General features: G+C 39.2%; 2 protein-coding genes across 3 annotated transcripts; both read right to left on the minus strand.

The window, feature by feature from the left end:
• Positions 1-216: 216 nt before the first annotated feature.
• On the minus strand, positions 217-10,579 carry LOC131359025 (macrophage mannose receptor 1-like). 2 transcript variants are annotated; one of them, XM_058398560.1, is made up of 6 exons: positions 3,649-3,705; positions 3,005-3,064; positions 2,516-2,887; positions 1,975-2,307; positions 1,781-1,878; positions 217-1,626 (listed from the first exon to the last, which is right to left on the minus strand). In XM_058398560.1, the coding sequence occupies exons 2-6, from the start codon at positions 3,042-3,044 to the stop codon at positions 1,522-1,524; spliced, it is 948 nt and encodes a 315-aa protein (XP_058254543.1). In that variant the 5' UTR covers positions 3,045-3,064; positions 3,649-3,705; the 3' UTR covers positions 217-1,521. The 2 variants fall into 2 exon arrangements, with proteins under 2 accessions (XP_058254543.1, XP_058254546.1); XM_058398563.1 differs by lacking the exons at positions 2,516-2,887; positions 3,005-3,064; positions 3,649-3,705 and adding an exon at positions 10,339-10,579.
• ppie (peptidylprolyl isomerase E (cyclophilin E)) lies at positions 10,339-22,949 on the minus strand. Its single transcript, XM_058398574.1, has 11 exons — positions 22,888-22,949; positions 21,939-22,037; positions 21,785-21,828; positions 21,615-21,641; positions 20,325-20,406; positions 19,278-19,381; positions 18,933-19,056; positions 18,459-18,644; positions 18,085-18,227; positions 10,871-17,900; positions 10,339-10,710 (listed from the first exon to the last, which is right to left on the minus strand). The coding sequence occupies exons 1-10, from the start codon at positions 22,916-22,918 to the stop codon at positions 17,832-17,834; spliced, it is 909 nt and encodes a 302-aa protein (XP_058254557.1). The 5' UTR covers positions 22,919-22,949; the 3' UTR covers positions 10,339-10,710; positions 10,871-17,831.
• Positions 22,950-23,556: the final 607 nt, after the last annotated feature.

The following is a 23,556-nucleotide window of genomic DNA, read 5'->3' on the forward strand; positions in this document are numbered from 1 at the left end:
TTTATTGTTAAACTTTACCCACATCATTCTACTGCCTATTAAAGCAGTAATTGTGAATTGTTATGAATGACCAGCGGTCTGTGGTACCAAGAACTTATTTACTCTGGCTTCTCAATATCGGTTTTGTTTGCTTCTCCCTGATTCCAGTGGTTCTTTTATATTCCAGTCTAACATGCCACCTGCTGGATGTGATGCACTATCGCACAGCATGCTGGGATACACACCGAAGAAATCTCATCACAGAGGTTTTTTTTTTATTGATTATATGATGGAGATCACATACATGCAATACATACATACACAGACCAGGCAAAATATTATGACCACCTGCCACCTCCCACAAGAGCTGCAGTTTTGGAGATGCACTGATCCAGTGGTCTAGCCATCACAATTTGGCCCTTTCGGTCAAACTTGTTCACTTGTCCATTTTTCCTGCTTCTAACATCAACTTTGAGGACAAAATGTTCACTTGCTGCCTAATATATCCCACCCACTAACAGGTGCCATGATGAGGAGATCTTATTCACTTCACCTCTCAGTGGTCAGAATGTTATGCCTGATCAGTGTATTTATTCATTTGTTTTCTCTCCATGATGATTTAGACCTCTTAAGCACAAGCCAGGAAAAACTACACTACGACACTATGAGGAAGAAATCCCATCTTCCTGTGGGTGACCGTGGCACTAAGTAGCATTACTCTTTCATATCTGGATGCTATAAAGTCAGAGAGGATAAATGACTCTTCAGTATGAGCATCAAGGTTTTTATTATAATATACAGAATATTTATTAAGCTTCAAATCTGCAATATCCAAGAAAAGTTATCCAGTGATGAACGGTTGATGCCATAAAGTGTTTTTGAAAAGGGATGGCAAGAGGAACCATCCACACCAGTGGCATTTGGTGTTTTTTAAAATATAGGTTTCTTTTTATAATTCTTTTTATAATTTTTATATATTTTTTTAAACAGTGTATTGCTCAGATATTGGGCTTCATCAGAGTGAGTATGAACTGAGAAGCCAATAATTTCAACAAAACATCCTACTCGTAATCTTCTCATGCCAAATTACTCATAAGAACTAATGTAAACCTCAACTTAGACTTAAAATCATAGAATTTACACTGACTACTGCTGTCAAGTTTATATTTCCTCTTTTTATTATGTCCAAAACAAGTCAAAATATCATCCTTAGATTTCTAGAAAATCAACCTTTCCACATCTTATTTAAAGCTGGTTTCTTGTTGTTTTTACACAAGAATTTACTAAAAGATTGATGAATACGCCCATTGTGAGAACTTTAAAACTCAGTGAATAAAACGAGTACAGTGGAATTCCTATACATACATATCATAGCCCATGAATTACCGCTGATTATGAATAGAATTGTTAGTTATATCTAATGATACAGAAAGCAATAAAATGTCTATATACAAGTTATGCAGCATCATGGATCCTGAATGGTGAGTATACACTTTTCCCCTTCACCATCTGTCTAATGCTGATTGAGACACAGCTGTAGGCTTAGAGAGTTTCTGTCTCCTTGTGAAATATCAATCCATCTGGATTTACTTTCCATTTCACAACGATATTCTCTTCCATCCCATCATCTTTCAGTTTCTGCTTGAGCTAAAAAGAAACCAAAATAAGACTTTTATTACTAAATACTACAGAATAGCGAAACTTCTCTCTATGAGAACATGATTAAGACTCGGGTTCTTCCTGCAGTCATGAGGACGGGAATGTACAATTTTAGTGGCTTCTTGTGGAGGATTAGCCTCACCTTCTCCAAGATGACCACAATTTCTGCAAAATCATCCAAATCCTGACTGGACTGGATCTTCATCCTTAGGATTTGTCGTTTTGAGACGGATGTTGTGACTGAATATGTAAATGTAAACACACATGAACATATAATGCCACATACATCCAAAAAGCATTACATATCCGACTGAATTTAAGTAATATTTAACATACCTGAGTAACAGAAGAAAGGCATAATGTATGAGCACTGTGCATCGGCGGCCTGAAACATATCTAAATAACCACACGTTTCATTCCAGTAGTCATTGTCAGGTTGTCCATACATCCAGCTGACATTGGAGAAGTTGGTATTGTCTACCCACTTCCAGGGGTTTTTAAACATACCAAACCAAGTCACACCAGGGACTAGTTCCTGTAACAATAAGTTTTCTTTTTCGTCTCTCGGACTGGCCAGGTCTGTGTGATTATCTTTGCAGTAAGCCCGAGCGCTGAACCAGTCTGTCTCATTAGATATGTAAACGTAGCGGTCATTGACAGTTTTTGTTTCTGTGAGAATAAAACAGATGAAACGAACATCCTTACCGTGAAGGTAAACAGGTCACTGTATGATAATGCTAAAAGAAGTTTCTCAGAATCAAAAAAGAGCAAAATCACTGCATACATTACATTTTGCTCTAGATAGACTGAACCGTTAAACAATTCCCTGAGGTCGTTAATGACACAATAGGAAAGAGGAAAATATGTATAATTTTACCGTCAAAGCACAAAAAGGGGCGTGTTTCCGTACACACCAGATCCCACCAACCCCAGGGAGTTACTGCACCACAGTTTTGAACTCCGTTCCTGTTGTTAGGCTCTCCCTCATCCCAAGATCTAAAATTGACCACTGATTGATTTTCAGAAGTCCAGCGCCAGCTGTAAATATCACTGTACATTCCAATCCAAGCTGCCGAACGGAAATTCTGAGCCTGTGCTTCATTCTGAAGCTCGATCATGTCGTCGCTATTTCTGATGATAGCCAGGTCTGTGTGTAAGGCTTGGCAGTAAAGCCGAGCATCAGTCCAACTTCTTCCCTGCTGGACCAGATAATACTTACGGGTCACAGACAGGACACAGGGAACAATTCCTGTTCAAAAAAATGTTGTGCAATGTTATGGCCTTGGCAGAAACTCTACTAAGTTCATTTAATTTTACTCTTCACTCTAAAGAGAGGCATTTATGGCTTTATACACACACTTCTCACCTGTGAAAAGCAGAAGTATGAACAGACGCTGCTCCATCATGGAATTCACCAAAAAACTCACTAAGAAATAGAAGACATAAGTAAAATTTCTTGATCAAAACTGAAAATTAAGAATAACATAAGTCAATAAATGATCTGCTGTAAGTTACTTCGATTCTTTAAAAGAATTTTTAATATAACAGTTTATTTTTATGTTAAATTGTGAATTATATATATATATATATATATATATATATATATATATATATATATATATATATATATATATATATATATATATATATATATATATATATATATATATATATATATATATATACACTGTAGTTTTATTAAATAGCTCTTTTAGTAATAGACATTGTTACAAGCATGTAAATTTGGATACTTAATGAGCAAGCTAGAGGAGAAAGTGACAAAATAAAAGTTCTATGATTTATTACATGACATTTAATGATCAAACATGCTTCTTGTTCAAAGATTTATACACTAATTTGTGTTTCTAAAACCTCAGTCACCTGCTAGAACAAAAATATCAGTATTGCCTGGCTCTACAGAACACCAGTATAATAAAGACAAGATGCTAAGTCCATGTAAAATGTTTCCATTTATTAAGCAGTAGGAATTAAATCAGATTTGAAACATACCTGAAATGTTAAGGAGTCAAACAATCAAATGTTGCAGCTTTTCCATCCCACTGTTCTTCAAAGAGTGGCTAACTAAATTGCTGTTTGACGTCTTTGTTTGCCTCTTTTTCCATAGACATTTACATAAATCAAAATGGAGCAGATTTTTTTTTCACTGCAGGTGAAGGACAAGTTTTAACCTTGTAGAATCTGGAAGGTAATCGGTGAGGCCTACAATGCAGATGTGCATGTCGCTGATGGCCATGCTTCTTGGTGATCATACTCCTACAAATTAGCTTCTCAAATGATTGAAAGTTGATTATGACATCCATCGCCCTTTGAAGGCCAATATGTAGAAGCTGTGCATCTAAACAAGACAAAGAAATTAAAAAAAAACTCATACACTCATAGTCTCCAAGGTAAGCTGTGTGTCCAGACAGGATCTAAAATATTACGCTTTTAAAGAGTGATGAACAATACAGATACATATGGATCGCCTTTCCGAATTTTCCTAATCTGAAAGCAATCACCTATAATCCAAAAAAAATTCAAGGTAACTAGGTAGGACCATTCACTCCATTGCCTGGTCCCAAGCCCAGGATGTGAAAGCAGGGAGGTTGCATGTTGGGCTAGCAACCCACTGCTTAAAATACTCTTGCTACAGAAACGTCGACTACATTTTCATATATGAAGATTTATCAGCACTTTATACTCCAACAGGAGCAAAGGGGATTAAGTAACTAAGCAAGGCAGAACCATCCACATCAATAGAGAAGAATCCAAAGCAGTCTTTAAAGCTCTAAAAACTAAGACTAAAATTTCAGAAGAAGCTTCATCCCTTAGGCCATCAGAGTCAATACAGACTGGGCTACCATACAGATTTCTTAGGACTCTATAAAGACACTGTCACTCAAATTCAAATCAAATTCAAATCAAATTCAAATTCAAATTTTATTTGTCACATACATAATTGTACACAGTGTGATATGCAGTGAAATGCTTACACGACTGTTTTGACCCTTGAAAAAGGAAAAAGGAAAGGAATAAGGACAGAAAAAAAGACAAGGATAAAATATAAAAATACGAAATATAAAATATAAAAATACGAATTATACGAAAAATATGAAATATAAAATATAAAAACAACAAGTTCACAGTAGGTAAAAAAAATATATATAATAAAAATAGAACAAAATATAATAAATATAAATAAAGTAAGGCAGGGTATATACACTATATTGCCAAAAGTATTCGCTCACCCATCCAAATAATCAGAATCAGGTGTTCCAATCACTTCCATGGCCACAGGTGTATAAAATCAAGCACCTAGGCATGCAGACTGTTTTTACAAACATTTGTGAAAGAATGGGTCGCTCTCAGGAGCTCAGTGAATTCCAGCGTGGAACTGTGATAGGATGCCACCTGTGCAACAAATCCAGTCGTGAAATTTCCTCGCTCCTAAATATTCCACAGTCAACTGTCAGCTGTATTATAAGAACGCGGAAGTGTTTGGGAACGACAGCAACTCAGCCACGAAGTGGTAGGCCACGTAAACTGACGGAGCGGGGTCAGCGGATGCTGAGGCACATAGTGCGAAGAGGTCTCCAACTTTCTGCAGAGTCAATCGCTACAGACCTCCAAACTTCATGTGGCCTTCAGATTAGCTCAAGAACAGTGCGCAGAGAGCTTCATGGAATGGGTTTCCATGGCCGAGCAGCTGCATCCAAGCCATACATCACCAAGTGCAATGCAAAGCGTCGGATGCAGTGGTGTAAAGCACGTCGCCACTGGACTCTAGAGCAGTGGAGACGCGTTCTCTGGAGTGACGAATCGCGCTTCTCCATCTGGCAATCTGATGGACGAGTCTGGGTTTGGCGGTTGCCAGGAGAACGGTACTTGTCTGACTGCATTGTGCCAAGTGTAAAGTTTGGTGGGGGGGGGATTATGGTGTGGGGTTGTTTTTCAGGAGCTGGGCTTGGCCCCTTAGTTCCAGTGAAAGGAACTCTGAATGCTTCAGCATACCAAGACATTTTGGACAATTCCATGCTCCCAACTTTGTGGGAACAGTTTGGAGCTGGCCCCTTCCTCTTCCAACATGACTGCGCACCAGTGACCAAAGCAAGGTCCATAAAGACATGGATGACAGAGTCTGGTGTGGATGAACTTGACTGGCCTGCACAGAGTCCTGACCTCAACCCGATAGAACACCTTTGGGATGAATTAGAGCGGAGACTGAGAGCCAGACCTTCTTGTCCAACATCAGTGTGTGACCTCACAAATGTGCTTCTGGAAGAATGGTCAAAAATTCCCATAAACACACTCCTTAACCTTGTGGACAGCCTTCCCAGAAGAGTTGAAGCTGTTATAGCTGCAAAGGGTGGACCGACGTCATATTGAACCCTATGGATTAGGAATGGGATGTCACTTAAGTTCATATGCGAGTCAAGGCAGGTGAGCGAATACTTTTGGCAATATAGTGTATGTATATAGAATATGTATATAAAATAGAATATATATAGGAAGTGTAAAATGTAACAACTGTGTTATGCAAAATTATATAAAGCGAATAGTTTGTAGTGTGTAATAGTGTCCAAGGTGCAGACAGCAGCAGTACGGGGTGGTCACGAAGTGGAATGAGGTGATGAGAGCAGTGGTATTGTCCATCTTTAAAGTGCAGATGTGCACAAGTCCTCTTGTGTGTAAATGGGAGCAGACTGTGCAACATATATGTTTATGTTTTTGTATTGTGTGCACAGTCCTGAAATGTGCAAATGTGCAGATGTAAATTTGTGTGTTGTTTATTCCAGTGATACTACAGGCTGGAAAATGTTCAGAACATCGCTGTATCCTGTACAGCAATACAAAAGATGTTTTTCAGTGGGACTGCTGGAATTTTAAGCACCATACATGCATGTGGCCTAAGATAAGGGTAAAAAGATACAGACAGTACCTACTATGATTCTCTAATGACATCCTTCATTCACTCTAATAACATGTGGATGATTATGTCAGTGGCCAGGTGCATGAGTGTCGCTTACCTGGGGATAAGATGGTAACAGGATGCACTATGGAAAGAAGACAAGCTGGTGGAGGCATTGTTACCCTCTGGGATCTGGGTCAGATAGCATCTGTCCATGATAGGCCCACATTTGGCCCTGAGGCTGGACACTGATGATCCAGGCAATATAATAATTCATTTCCTTACTCTTCTTATTATTATGTGTATATTATATTATTATTTAACAAAATAACAGAGCAACTGACCTTCCAGTCTCAGAGGGCTACAACACGATCTTGGTGGCAATCAACCAGTTCTCCAAAGCCTGCAGGCTGGTGCTATTAAAGGGCCTACCCACAACCATGGAAACAGGCACAGCATTATTTAACCACATTTTCCGAACCCACAGTCTCCCGGAAGACATTGTTTCAGACTGAAGGTCTCAGTTTACCTTGAGAGTGAGGAGGGTGTTCTGCGCTCACCTTGGTGTCAACATAAGTCTCAGCTTGGGCTACCATCCACAGTCAAATGGACAAACTGAACGTCTTAACCTCAGATATTACTGTAGCCACAAGCAACAACGGTGGAGTGAGTTCCTCCCATGGGCAGAGTACACCCAGAATTCGCTCATGCATTCATCTACAGTACCTACTCCTCTCCAGTGCATTCTGGGCTACCAGCCACCACTGTTTCCATGGTCTGGGGAACCCTCTGCCATGGATGACTGGGCCTGGCGCAGCCAAGAAGTCTGGGAGAGTGCCCATGTTCGTCTGCAATGGGATATATATACGGAGGCAGAGGATCCAAGCGAATCGCCTCAGGTGCCCACATCCTATGTTCCAGGTAGGACAACAGGTCTGACTGTCTACACAATATTTGAGGTTGAGACTACCATGCTGCAAACTCCAATCCCACACTTCATTGGTCCTTTTCGCATCATCCATCAGATCAACCTGGTTACGCGTCGCCTCCTACTCCCCCCCTGTCGTACCGCATCTCCCCCACCTTCCATGTGTCTCCCCTCAAGCCAGCATGCCCTCGCCATGACCAACACCCAAGGAGCAGCGAGCCACCACCTCCACTAGAAATCGATGGGGCCCCGGGCTACCAGGTCCACACCCTCTTGAACTCCTGGCACCATAGGAAATGTCTGCAGTACCTGGTGGACTGGGAGGGATATGGCCCAGAGGAAGGTTCATGAGTTGATGCCAATGACATCCTGGAGCCCTCCCTGGTGAAGGAGTTTCATCGCCGCCACCCCAACCAACGAGCTCCATGGCCCCGGGGTCTCCCTTGACGTAGAACTCCTGGAAGTGTTCCTGGGGAGGTTTTTTTGACATCACAACTGGCGTCGGGCCGCCAGAGGGAAATTTAGTGCCACCCACGAAGGAATGCTTCCGGCTTCTCGGAAATTTAAGCAGCACGCACGCTACATGCAAATGTGAAGTATTGTTCATTCGTGACATACCGTGCCGTTTGCCTTGTTTTCTTGTCTTCTTGTTGTATTGTGTATGACCATTGCCTTGTCTATTGGATTATTATGAGTTTTGTGGTTTTGGTTTCGTTTGCTTTGTTTTTCAATTTCGGTTGCTGATTTGGTTTGTTGTAATGAAACTCTGCTAATGAATTATTCCCTTAATTCTTCTGAACATGTATAATTACAGAAGTGTAAGCTGAACAAAGTTAAGTAGAGAAAAGAAGCAACTATGTCTACTGTTTGATTCATTCTGTGGTGTTTGTGCGTCCACATATGAAAACAGTTATATTAATTGGTTGTCTATTTGCTAATGGCAAGATATTTTAATCTGTTCTTTTTATTTGTGTAGATGTAATAAATATTCAGGTTCAACCATAGTCGCAGTTTGGATCAATGAATCAACTTTATTAGTCAAGTAAACAAAGCTATCATAACCTTTATATCTATCTTGTCTCAAACTTCTAGCAAATCAAAAATCAGAATCAGTTTCACACTTCACCTGATAAAATCAGCTCTAAGTTCTAAAAAAAAATAATTTAAAAACTAATTTTCAAAGAAGTTTATTTTGTAAAAATACCTAACGTTTCTGTGTCTAGACTATTAGTGGGGGGGGGATATAAAAATCTCGGTTTCTTTTTTTTTTTAAAACAGTGTATTGCTCAGATATTGGGCTTGATTTATCAGGGTGGGTAGGAACTGAACAGCAAATAATTTCGAACAAAAAATCGCACTCGTAATCTTCTCATGCCAAATTACTCTTAAGAAGACTAACTAATGTAAACCTCAACTTGTACTTTAAATCATATAATTTGCACAGACTACTGCTGTCAAGTTTAATATTTCTATTTTTCTATTCTTTTTATTCTATTCTATTTTTATGTCCAAAAGAAGTCAAAATATCATCCTTTCTGCCTCTTCGGTCAATGTTCATTTTGTTTCCAGCGCTCTGTGTGCTTGACCTTCTGGGAACATGCTTTGCTTTTTAGGAGTCATTGACATTCACATGTATGCATGAAGAGAATCAGCCTTTCCACACCTTATTTAAAGCCAGCAGAATTTTTTTTGCTGTTTTTACACAACAATTTACTAAAAGATTGATAAATGTGGCCCGTTATGATAATTGAGGTGAGTATACAATTTTCCCCTTCAATGTCTCTCTAACAGTGAACAACCACTTATAACTATAATAACTAAAGCACAAAAATAACTAAAGCATAGAGTTCCGTTTTCAGTTTCTCTCTCCTTGTGAAATGTCAATTCATCTGGATTTACTCTCCATTTCACAACGATATTCTCTTCCGTCCCATCATCTTTCAGTTTCTGCTTGATCCTACAAAACAAAAGACTTTTATTACTAAATACTGCAGGATAGACAAACTACTCTCTGTGAAAGCTTGATTAAGGCTCTGGTTCTTGCTGCAGTCATGAGGTTGGAAATGTACATTTTTTCAGTGGCCACTTGTGGAGGATGAGACTCACCTTCTCCAAGATGGCCCGATTTACTGCAGGATCGTTCATATCCTGACTGGACTGGATCTTCATCTTTACGACTTGTTTACGATTTGTTATGTCTAAATCACAAACATGAACATATAATGCCACATACATCCAAAAAGCATTACATATCCGACTGAATTTAAGTAATATTTAACATACCTGAGTAACAGAAGAAAGGCATAATGTATGAGCACTGTGCATCGGCGGCCTGAAACATATCTAAATAACCACACGTTTCATTCCAGTAGTCATTGTCAGGTTGTCCATACATCCAGCTGACATTGGAGAAACTAGTATTGTCTACCCACTTCCAGGGGTTTTTAAACATACCAAACCAAGTCACACCAGGGACTAGTTCCTGTAACAATAAGTTTTCTTTTTTGTCTCTCGGACTGGCCAGGTCTGTGTGATACTTTTTTGCAGTAAGCCCGAGCGCTGAACCAGTCTATCGCAATAGAAATGAAAATGTAGCGGTCATTGCCAGTTTTTGTTTCTGTGAGAATAAAACAGATGAAACTTGAATACTCAAGAAAAGTTCTTTAGAAAAGGTAAAGATAAACAGGTCACTGTATGATAATGCTAAAAGAAATTTCTCAGAATCCAAAAAAGAGCAAAATCACTGCATACATTACATTTTGCTCTAGATAGACTGAACCGTTAAACAATTCCCTGAGGGCATTTCCTGAGACGACATTCGTTACTGACACAATAGGAAAGAGGAAAATATGTATAATTTTACCGTCAAAGCACAAAAAGGGGCGTGTTTCTGTACACACCAGATCCCACCAACCCCAGGGAATTACTGCACCACAGTTTTGAACTCCGTTCCTGTTGTTAGGCTCTCCCACATCCCAAGATCTAAAATTGACCACTGATTGATTTTCAGAAGTCCAGCGCCAGCTGTAAATATCACTGTACATTCCAATCCAAGCTGCCGAACGGAACTTTTGAGTCTGTGCTTCATTCTGAAGCCTAATCATGTTGTTGCTATTTCTGATGATAGCCAGGTCTGTGTGTAAGGCTTGGCAGTAAAGCCGAGCATCAGTCCAACTTCTTCCCTGCTGGACCAGATAATACTTACGGGTCACAGACAGGACACAGGGAACAATTCCTGTTCAAAAAAATGTTGTGCAATGTTATGGTTATGGCAGAAAGTGTAGAATCTAATTAAAGTAATTAATTTTACTCTTCACTCTAAAGAACAGCATTTATGGTTTTAATAAGTGGAAAATGAATAAAGGCTACTGCATACACACACACACACCCCTCACCTGTGAAAAACAGAAGTATGAACAGATGCTGATCCATCACTGATTTCACCAAAAAACCTCACTAAAAATCAAGAAATAAAATAGAATATAATACATAAATAAAATTTAGAATAACATAATTTAGAATAAGTCAATAAATGATCTGCTGTAAGCTACTTTGATTATTTAATATGCTTTATCTTTACAAAGTTTGTTTTTATGTTAAAACGTGAATTTAATGTGATTTATCCAACTGAATAATGTCTGTATACCTCCATAAAAACATTCAACGCTACATTACTTGCTTGTATGTACACCTATATTTAATTGCATTAAATTTTATTTATATAGCTCTTTTATTAATAGACATTGTTGCAAAGATGTAGATTTGGACACTTCGTGAGCAAGCTAAAATGGAAAATAAATGTCCTATGACATATTACATGAAATTAACTGATCAAAATTCTTAATCAAAGATGCTTCTTGTTCAAACATGTATGCTGTAATTTGTGTTTCTAAAACCTCAATCACTTGCTAGAGCAAAAATATCAGTATAGCCTGGCTCTAAAGAACACTAATCTTCTAAAGACAATGCTAAATCTATGTAAAATATTTCCATTTATTAAGCAGTAGGAATTAAATCAGATTTGGAACATACCTGAAATGTTAAGGAGTCAAAGAATCAAATGTTGCAACTTTGTGATGTCACTGTTCTTCGAAGACATTCTGCAATCTGGATAAATAACTTGATTTATGACGTCTTTGTTTCTCTACCTTTTCATAGAAATTTGCATAAATTAAAATGGAGTGGTGATTTTTTTTTTTTTTTTTTTTACTGCAGGTGAAGGACAAATTGTAACCTTGTAGAATCTGGAAGGTAATTAGTGAGGCCTTAAATTGCAGAAGTGCATATCGCTGATGGCCCTGCTTCTTGGTGGTGCCACACAGGAACCATTTGTATGAGAACAAGATGTAGCTTGTTGCCTCTTGATGGGCTCGCTTTAAATCTGCGGCTAACAGGGCTAACAGAGCTAGTAGTGCTAACACTGCCAGCAGTGTTAATGGGAGTATGCATAAGAAGAGGGCTGGGAATGTTTTCACCATCTTGGAGTACGGCATGAAGAGTAAACAGGAAAGCAGTTGGACAAGACTGGCTTCTCAGGCTGATCATCTAGCACCAGTGTTCAAAGATATTCAAACTCTCACTGGAACAGTAAGTTATCCCCACAAACTTCAACCAGTACCAAAGAAAGCTCAGCCCACCTGCCTCAATGGCTATCGCCCAGTAGCCCTGACTTAAGCTGGGATGTGCTCTGAAAGGCTGATCAGAGGCTTCATCACCTCTTCACTCCCTGACACATTGGACCCATTACAGTTCGCATTTCATCCCAATCACTCTACAGAGGATGCCATTGTATACTTCCTACAAATAGCCATGACCCATATGGACAGCAGGAAAGGAAATTATGTTGAAATGCTGTTTGTTGACAGTTTAACACCATTATTGCCTCCAAACTCACCACCAAGTTAAAGGTAGTGGGATTTAGTCAGTGGAACCCCAACAGGATTGTGTCCTGAGCCCCCTTCTTACAGTACGCATACAGTGTTGTGAAAAGGTATTAGCCCCCTTCCTGTTTTTTTTTTAATTTTTTGCATATTTCTCACACTTAAAATATTCAGATCAGAATTTTAATATTACACAAAGATAATGCAAGTAAATACAAAATGCAGTTTTTAAATAATGATTTCATTTATTAAGGCAAAAAAAGCTGTCCAAACCTACCTGGCCCTATGTGATAAATGGATTGCCCTCTCCTGTTAAATGATGAAAGTAATGTGATTAAGCACATTGTTTTAGAAAGCTCAGTTAAATTTCACTAGACATACCCAGGCCTGATTACTGCCAGACCTGTTGAATCAAGAAATCACTTCAATAAAACCTGTGAGACAAAGTGAAGCATGCGAAACAAAATAGTTGACATGTATCAGTCTGGAAAGGGTTATAAAGCCATTTCTAAGCCTTTGGGACTCCAGTGAACAATGGTCAGAGCCATTGTCCACAAATGAAGAAAACTTGGAATAGCAGTGAACCTTACCAGGAGTGGCCGGCCTACCAAAATTACTCCAAGAGCGCAACGACGACTCATCCAGGAGGTCATAAAAGAACCCAGAACAACATGTAAGAATTGCAGGCCTCACTTGCCTCAATTAAGGGCAGTGTTCATGATTCAACAATAAGAAAGAGACTGGGCAAAAATGGCATCCATGGGAGAGTTCCAAGGCAAAAGCCATTGCTGACCAAAAAGAACACAAAGGCTCATCTCACATTTGCCAAAAAATATCTTGATTATCCCCAAGACTTTTGGGCAAATATTCTGTTGACTGATGAGACAAAAGTTGAACTTTTTGGAAGGTGTGTGTCCTGTTACATCTGGAGTAAAACCAACACAACATTTCATAAAAAGAACATCATACAAACAGTCAAACATGGTGGTGGCAGTGTGATGGTCTGGGAATGCTCTGCAGCTTCAGGACCTGGACGACTTGCCATAACTGATGGAACCATGAATTCTGCACTCTGTCAGAAAATCCTGAAGGAGAATGTCCGGCCGTCCGACCTCACACTCAAGCGCACTTGGGTTATGCAGTAGGACAATGATCCCAAACACACCAGCAAGTCCACTTCTGAATGCCTCAAGAAAAACAAAATTAAGGTTTTGGAGTGGCCAAGTCAGGACTTGAATCCAATTGAGATGCTGTGGCATGACCTTAAACAGTCCATTCATGCTCGAAAACCCTCAAATTTGGCTGAATTAAAACAATTCTGCAAAGAAGAGTGGGCCAAAATTCCTTCACAGTGACGTGAAAGACTCACTGCCAGTTATTGCAAATGCTTGATTGCAGTTGTTGCTGCAAAGGTTGGCACAACCAGTTATTAGATTTAGGAGGCAATTACTTTTTCACGTAGTGCCATGAAATAATCGTTTAAAAACTGCATTTTGTATTTACTTGCCTTATCTTTGTGTAATATTAAAATTTGTTTCATGATTTGAATCATTTAAGTGAGACAAAAAAAAAAAAAAAAAACAGGAAGCGGGCAAAAACCTTTTCACAGCACTGTATGACTCTGTGGACACTTCCATCTCTGCCACCACTGATAAGTCTGCATTATCTCTGAGAACAATGAGAAGACCTATATGGAGGAGTTTAAAAGGCTGGAGAATTGGTGCCAGGAAAACAACCTCCTCCTGAAGGTCAGAAAGTGAAAGGAGGATTTCATTGTGGATTTTAGCATAAAGCAGGAGAGGAGCTACTACCCCCTCAGGATCATTGAGACCCCAGTGGAGAGAGTGAACAGTTTCCGATACTTTGGTGTTCAGATCATGCACAATCTGTTATGGTCCTAATGAGGAAGGCCTGTCAGTTTCAGCCTGTCAGAATTTCCCGGAAGAGTTGGAGGAAGTGGCTAGGGAGAGGGAAGTCTGGGCATCCCTGCTTAGACTGCTGCCCCCGCGACCCGGCTACGGATAAGTGGGAGACAATGACATGACATGACGTGACATTATTAGTATGGGAATAGCAACAAGGCATCAACGACCATCAATGAACAAAAGGGTATATGTGACCGTGATTTCCATTTAGTATCGTCCGACCATTTGCATGATAACACCTGTAACAATACCAAGCCAAGGTGTACGCGACTGTGATTACCATTTCAGGACATCCAGCTAGACGATAGTATCACATGGCCATTTGGGTGATACACAGTTCTTACACTAATTTACATTTAAAGTAAAACTCATTTAATTGACACATGGGAAACGCTGTATAAAATGTGTGAGCAGGATTTGTCCTGCATTCTTTCTGACTCCGATGAACCCAAAGTACTTCATGCATTTTGTCACTGCGACACTGCTATAAACTTCTTCATTAAGATCTTCGGCGACCTCATCGTTTTATTATTCTTACAACAGCATCCTGCTGGACCAGAGCCAGAAGAAGATAGTGAAATCAAAAACAGAGAGAATGAGGAGGAGCTTCTTCCTACATCCAGGGCGACATTTACCACTTGGACTTTTCTGGACATATTTGCACAACATACACTTCCTTAACTGGATTTTGCACAGCATATATTTCCTATATCACACTAAAGTGTAGACTAAATGTCATTAGCTGGGCTGCTATTTGTTTTCCTTCTAACTTGATGATCTATGCAAAATGCCATGTCCTTGTCTGCCCATTTTCCATAAAAGTTTTAACTAAATCAAACGAGTTTGGTGCTGGGGTACATCAAAAAGAAAGGTCTGAATACATTTACATTTCTTGTGTGTACACAATGTAAAGTCTTTAGCACAAAGAGGCATAACAAATTTACTACAATCACACCTCGAAAACTATTTGCAGAACACAAGCAGCATACAATACCCTCTAGTTCCATCTTGCGACTTAGAGTTTGTGTACACATTTCATTGCATTACAAAACACTCTCAAACAAAGTGCCATTTATTTAGAAATACACCACAAGCACACTTTTTAAGCAAAACATTTCCCCCAAAACAGATTTAAAAAAAAAAAAAATTGTTGCAGGCCGCGACTAAGAAAGGGCATGGCAGGTCAAAACCAAGGTCTGATTTAAAAGTCAAATGTTGGATAAGGTGAAGTTCTGAAAACAAAAAGCAAAACAAAAAATATTCATGGTGAAGGCATCATGCCAAAACCATCTAGATATCAACTTCCTGGTAAAACACAAAAATGCAAACCAGGAGCAGGCCTAGCCTTTACAGCCTCACCTACAATGTCAACCAACCAGTCAACCAGTCAATGTCAACCAGCAGTAGAACATATCAGATAGGCTGCAGACCGAGAGAGAGATGATGAATTTGGTGATGCAATGAGTCCCAAAAAGACTGGGTGCTGACAGCAGAACTGAAATTTGTACCCCTGTGATGCTGTCGTCAGAACCCACTGGTCTGATTTAGTTTCTGCTTGTCACATTTTTATTGACCAATTTTGAAGTGAGTTTGTGCTGTTTTTAAAATATTTATTTGACGTTTAAAGAAGCTTTGATCATTCTTTAGATTTCCCTGTTAATGCTTATGCAATGTTTCAGTTAATATGCCCTTTTTGTTTTTCTCTGAGTACTCCCATTATACAACACAGTGAGATCTGAGATATGCCATTCCATTTAACCAAACTTACAATTTTAAGTCAGAATCCACAACATTGCCCCTGACCCACAGCATAAAAAACCTATAGGGGCCCGAATCCTTTTCTATTATTAATGTCTTCTTTCAGACTTGACATCCTTGCCTATTTTCTGTAAAAATTTACATAAGTCAAATGGGTTTGCAGTTGGTGTATGGCTGAAAAAAGGTCGGGAGTTATTTAACAAATTCTCCTCAAAGTATATATCTAGAAATATAGGATTTGGTTCAGTTTTGATAAGTACTACATGTAAAATATTTGCAGTTAATACTTGGTGTAGAGATTTATGGTCTGGCCTTAACTTAATCTGATCACTGAACCAACTTGTAAGAACAGACACAACTAACTGCAATTAAAGCAATGCATAGATGTCCTCATACTAGCTTTAAAAAGTATTCATATTCATAACAACAACATAACCAATGGACACCAAAGGAAATGGACACCAAAGTACCGGAAAGTCTCCACTGCTGTCATGCTTCATGCTGACAGCTTCATGCTTCACCAGTGACCAAAGCAAGGTCCATAAAGACATGGATGAGTGAGTTTGGTGTGGAGGAACTTGACTGGCCTTCACAGAGTCCTGACCTCAACCCCATAGAACACCTTTGGGATGAATTAGAGTGGAGACTGAGAGCCAGACCTTCTCGTCCAACATCAGTGCCTGACCTCACAAATGTGCTTCTATAGGAATGGTCATAAATTCCCATAAACACACTCCTAAACCTTGTGGAAAGCCTTTCTTAGAAGAGTTGAAGCTGTTATAGCTGCAAAGGGCGGGACAACTCCATATTACATTCATGTGCATGGAAAGGTAGATGTCCCAATTTTGGTCTGGCTCACAGTCTCTGCTCTAATTCATCCCAAAAGGTTCTATGGGGTTGAGGTCAGGACACTGTGCAGGTCAGTCAAGTTCCTCCACACCAAACTCACTCATCCATGTCTTTATGGACCTTGCTTTGTGCACTAGTGTGCAGTCATGTTGGAACAGGAAGGGGTCATCCCCAAACTGTTCCCACAAAGTTGGGAGTATGAAATTATACAAAATGTCTTGGTATGCTGTCCCAAAACTTTTATATAGTGTATGTAGGTAGTAAGCAAGTATGAGAATTAACTTTGGACTATCTGTAAATCCCTTGCAGGAATGTTGCACAAGGAACGTTTTATGAAAATGCTTTTAGTTGGGAAATCCATATCCTACGTTCGCTTTATGACGTACGGACAGCATATGGAGACCTGCTCCACTTCAAATCCTAAGTAGTAATGAGTTTGATCAATGCTTTATTGACAGATTACTTGCAATGTTTTGTGAAACTCATTCTGTCCATAACAATGACTTGAAAGAAAGCGATCCCAAACAAAGCTGTAACTTCAATAAGGTTAGCCTTTAAAATAGGATAAAAGGAGCAGCAGTCTATCAAAGGAGAAAGAGTTAGTGTGTAAAGGTCCAGTCTTTTAACCCTGATTGGTCAGATTCACAAAATCACTGACTTGTTAACATCCTCACACTGGCTGTGAAAGCAAATCAATTTCACGTTTTGGGTTTTTTAATAAAGACTGAAGATCCTGGTTAAAAAAAAAGCCAAATTTCATTATAAAAATTTATTAGATATTTACAAATCCATCATACAAAAGAAGCATCTGTATAAACCAGAAGAGTTTGACTGAGTTGAGTGACATGACACAGTTCCTGCTATTCACACCAAATACACACACACTCTCTCTCTCTCACACACACACACACACACACACACACACACACACAGGTCCAGGTTTCTCAGACATACTCCCCACAATCAGATATAATCACCTTCTGTTTGGGTTTGCCGTCTTTACTTCCCTGAGCCTACAGAGAAAATACAGAAACAGATAAATATCAAGTTTGACATGTAAATAATTTAATTATTAATAAAATAAATCAAAATAATTTACGTTCTAAACACAGCGCTCTTTAGAATGATCCTAAATCGAAGCCAAAACATGTTCAAAGCCAAATCTTCATTTACTTTCCATAAAGAACACACACACACCTCCATGGCCCGTAGGACGTCCATGCCCTCCAGCAGCTCTCCGAACACCACGTGTTTGCCATCCAGCCAGTCTGTTTTGTCACAAGTGAGAAAGAACTGCGAGCCGTTCGTGTTTGACCCGGAGTTCGCCATTGAGAGAAGACCTACACACACACACACACACACACACACACACACACACACACACAGAGAGAGAGAGACATGAGTCATGTTCATATCATTTCACTAATGAAGATACACGAGTTCACTACGTTTAGGCAACTGGGTAATGATCATGATGGTTATCACGTGAAGACTTCACGTGAAGCTGGTTCTGCTCTGACACCCGTGGGCGAAGGTGTAGATTTTTCACGTGTAGCCAATCGGATCCTCACCTGGGCCGGTGTGTTTCAGCACAAAGTTCTCGTCGTCGAACTTGCGTCCGTAGATGGATTTGCCGCCGGTGCCGTTGTGGTTGGTGAAGTCTCCGCCCTGACACATGAACTGAGGGATGATCCTGTGGAAGCTGCTGCCTTTGAAGCCGAAGCCTTTCTCGTGCGTACACAGGCAGCGGAAGTTCTCTAACACAGAGAAGGGGCGAAGGCGCAGCTTTAATAACTTCCCTGACTGAGCCTGATCATGGTCAGGATTTGGTTTAGTGCGACAGCGACACCCAGTGGTCAAGCCAGGAACTTCTTGTTAAACTTTTTAAACACATCTCACAGTTAAATACGTCTTATATCAAATCACATTATATTTTCAACAGCTCAGACTCCATGTATTTTAAAACAGGACAAGATTAAATGTCATGTAAGTTTACAGCAGCGGCGTGACGGTACAGTTATCTGTCAATTAGAAATCGCTCGTACCTGCAGTCATGGGCACCACGTCAGCTCGGAGTAACATGCGCAGTCTTCCTGCAGGTTTGTTACCGATCTTGATGTCCATGTAGACCTGCGGGTTCGCTCTGCCCTTCTTAGCAGGCGGCTCTCCCTGAAAACACAGAATATAATAAATCTTATTATTCATCTTTTTCCTTTCTACTCTTCGCTAGTTCCAAGCCACTTACTCTCACATGTAGAAAGTTATCAGAAACAGCTGGTTTACATTCTACGACTTCTACGATCTCTCTTTAACTGAATATATAATTACATCATATTGATTTTTGCTGAGATTTAAACTATTCACAGCTAGCTCTTTTTTTTTGGTTTCACCTCCTGGGTCATGGTTTTGTTGCCGTCTCCCGCTGGCTCCGCCTCCTCTGTCTCCTCTGCCGTCTTCCCCGAGAACTTTTTCAGCCAATCATCATCAGACCAGACTGTGAGGAATTGGAGTTTAATGGATGATATAATAATAATAATAATAATCATCATCATCATACTGGATGTTTTGTGTATTAAATGTTGACTGAGTTACACATACACTATATTGCCAAAAGTATTGGGACACCCCTCCAAATCATTGAGTTCAGGTGTTGTTTTTCAGGGGTTGGACTCGGCCCCTTAGTTCCTGTGAAAGGAACATTTTGGACAATTTCATGCTCTTTGTGGGAACAGTTTGGGGATGACCCCTTCCTGTTCCAACATGACTGCACACCAGTGACCAAAGCAAGGTCCATAAAGACATGGATGAGTGAGTTTGGTGTGGAGGAACTAGACTGGCCTGCACAGTCCTGACCTCAACAGTACATCAGTCCTGACCTCAACCTCATAGAACACCTTTGGGATGAATTAGAGCGGAGACTGTGAGCCAGACCTTCTCGACCAACATCAGTGTCTGACCTCACAAATGCTCTTCTAGAGGAATGGTCAAAAATTCCCATAAACACACTCCTAAACCTTGTGGAAAGCCTTCCCAGAAGACGGATGTGAAGGCAGATGTCCCAAAACTTTTGGCAGTAGTGTCAGTTCAGGGTTCAGTCAGTGTTGCATTTATTTATTTTCTTCACAAAGAGCTGGTTTGTTTGGTGTATAATGAATTAAAGTATAGTACTGATTCATGCTACAGACAAACTGTCAGCACATTGACTTCACACTGACACTGGAGACTCTTTTCATAAATGTTAAACAGAAAAATTCACATCAATGATTTTTTTTTCCTTTTCAGTTTACGTGGAGTGACTGGCGTTCCCCTGTGTATGCTGTTGCTATAGAAATGAACAGAAATGCATCAATATAAACCTGTAATCTGGCACCTACTACATTTAGGACAGAGCTTGATTAAAATAAAACAAATAAAAAGATTCTGGTGGTTGCACTGACCAGGTCGAGACGAGCCCTCTTTAATCCTCATGGGTTTGGCGACGTTTACTCTGATGGTGCGGCCGAAGAGCTCCGACTCGTTCTGAAGAACACGAAGAGAGAAATTAACATCCTGTAGCATGTGAGAGGAAGTAATCCAGCTGCTGTGGTCTGAGGCGAGGCACTGAACTTGGCCACTGCTTGTAACCTTGAGGGTAACCCTGGACAATCAACTGTCCTTTTCCACCCATGTTGCTAATGTGACACGCTCATGTCGGTTTCTTCTCAAAGTCAAAGAAGCTTTATTGTCACTTCACTGTGTACTGCATCTGCTATATATGGTTGAAGTGAAACAACGTTCCTCTGAGACCAGAGGTGCTACACAGAACACAGACAAAGTACAGTGACGCAGACAAACAGAGATATGACAGAGATAAAAAAAAATTAAACTATAATTTAAAAATTAAAATGAAACTAAAAAATTAAACTATACTTAAGGTGCAGTCTTGTTCTGTACAACATCTGAAGGATTCGACCATTTCTATCCACACAGGTTCCTCAGGTGCTTGTTCAGTCTCTGGTCATTTTGAGACTGGACTACTGCGACCGGCTTCCTGTAGCTGCATCAGATTCAAAACACTGACGCTTGCCTACAAAGCCAAGAATGGACCAGCTCCATCTGACCTCAAAGCTCTCATTACTCCTCACACTGACCCTCGCTCCCTCAGGTCCACTAGCACTACGCAACTGGTCGCACCATCTCTCAGGGTAAGAGGTAGGTATACATCTAGACTCTTCTCTGTTCTGGCACCGAGGTGGTGGAATGAACTTCCCCTAGATGTCCAAACAGCCGAGTCACTGACCGTCTTCAAACGCTGGGTGAAGACCTTTCTTTTCCTGAAACACTTAAACTAGCTCTTATTTTCACTGTTTGTTTTATGTATTGTTGTATGTTGATTAAAAAAAATACACAGTTTTTAGGCTAATGGTATCCTTAGTCCATGATCTATTGAACCAGAGATAATGTATTCATAGATAGAGACTTAAGGCACTCTTGTACGTCTCTCTGGATAAGAGCGTCTGCCAAATGCCATGTACAGGATTTGTGATACAACAATACAGGTATAGAAAACATCAGTGGCTTTTCCACCATATGCCTAAATCTCTCAGTCTGACTCAACTGGATGACTTTACTATGGCTTATTTTTTCTAAAGGCACATTATGAAATGGCAAAAAGGAAAAATATTGCTTTATGAAATGTTCAGAAAACTGTACAGAGTGTGTGTACAAAAACTTTCATTCGATCTTACCATGTTATCGATGGCCGCTGCAGCATCCTGTAAAAAATAAAGATAAAAACAAATGGTTCTATTCGACATCCAATGGAAATGATCAGAGACAGAAATATCTGTGGAAGATTTTTCCACCTAGTCTTTTATTAGTAGCCGAATGCAGAAGAGAAATAAAGTGACGCGCTCACCTCAGCAAGCTCGAACTCGATGAAAGCAAAACCACGGTGCTTCTCTGTGAGGACAAGCACAAACACTTCATCTCTAATCACAATCATAAGAAGAAATACACATATCTATCCGAGATGAAAGTCTGTGCTTGTTATTATTCTTCCTACTGATTACCGGTTTCATAATCCAGGGGGATCTGAATATCCGTAATGTCTCCGAACGGAATGAAGGCCGCATGCAGCACTTTCTCATCCACTTCTTCTGCTAAACCGCCTAAAAACACACACTTTGCATTCAGCGTATGCATTTTATACACTTCCCAATAGCAGTGAATCCCAACTTAGACATGTTATGTGGTGCATATATAGGAAAATGAACTAAAGATAACATCTGGAATCGAGACGGCTGAGGAAACAACAACAACAACTTTTACACCTTTAATACACATGAGGAAAAAAATACATGAACATGGTTTATATATAAGTTAACTAATAAGGAGCTTAAAAATAGACTTAGTGTTTAGCTTAAAGACTAAAAAGGTACAGAAGATGGAAATATCTGGTGGGGAAAAAAAAAACAAAAATGAAGTGATGTAGACGTTTTTTCATTATTTTCATTATAGTATTTAATACCGAAATAAATATAAAATATTTTTTTCCGTGAAAATGTTTTATTAAATAAATAAATAAATAGTAAAATCAAATTAAATTGACAAATAGATAATAATAATAATAATAATAATAATAATAATAATAATAATAATAATAATAATAATAAAAAATCAAATCAAATCAAAAACGCAGGCAAAAACAAACTGGACGATTTTATAAATGCAATTTTATATTAATGTAGAAAAAAGAAGATTTCACATTTTGTCTATTTTTAAAAAGCAAAACAAACAAACAGTTGTTTCTAAAAGACAGAAAAATAATTTGTTTCCTAAATTTTAAAAAATGCACAACAAAAATATTACAAAAATGCCTTTTGTCTGTTTTTTAAACATTAACCACGCATATATTTCCTTTCCCAGATAAACATGGAAAACTACTGAACTAATACTGAACTACTGAAAAATAAAGCCTGAGCAAAATATTACAAAAATAAATAAATTAATAACACTTACCGACATAAAGCACACGTTTGGTCGCCGCCATTTTGTTTCTTTACCTTTAACCTTTGACTAGCGGAAAGTGACGCTGAATGAATTTCTCAGTCTTATTTCTCCCCCACCCGTATTCTGGAAAATCCCGCCTCTCAAACCAGGATTGGTTACTTTCTATAAGGCGTTGCGAGCTGTAATTGGGTCATATGTTAAAGCCTTTATCTAATTGGATAATTCAGACGTCGGTTACGCTACCTTTGCAGCCAGTGAAATGAAATAACGTTGAAGAATACGGCTATAAACAGAAAATAATTTACATTTAGATGTTAGTCCGGATGTTTTAAATCCTGGTTATTTTAAGTGTATTATCAGTTTACGTTTTTATGAGTATAAATTAAAAAAAAAAAGAGTATAATATATTGCTAGTCAGTCAGTGCTAGCTCAGGAGGCGGGGTTAGGCGGAGATAAGGTATGGAAAATATATCCCTGCGCTCTCCAGGCTGCTCTTCCGCCATCTTGTGTTGTGGCGTAGAATTTCTTTAAATGGAGAAATGTTTTATTTTTCTAAGTGTCGAGTGGAAAACTTTACACACCCTTATTTTCAGATATTTATATTAATTCACATTAAATATGTGTGTTACATTTTACAGAAATAAATTCCTTTATCACAAACACAAATGTTACAAAAAA

The sequence above is a fragment of the Hemibagrus wyckioides genome, linkage group LG09, assembly GCF_019097595.1.
Source record: "Hemibagrus wyckioides isolate EC202008001 linkage group LG09, SWU_Hwy_1.0, whole genome shotgun sequence".
Lineage (NCBI taxonomy): Eukaryota > Metazoa > Chordata > Actinopteri > Siluriformes > Bagridae > Hemibagrus > Hemibagrus wyckioides.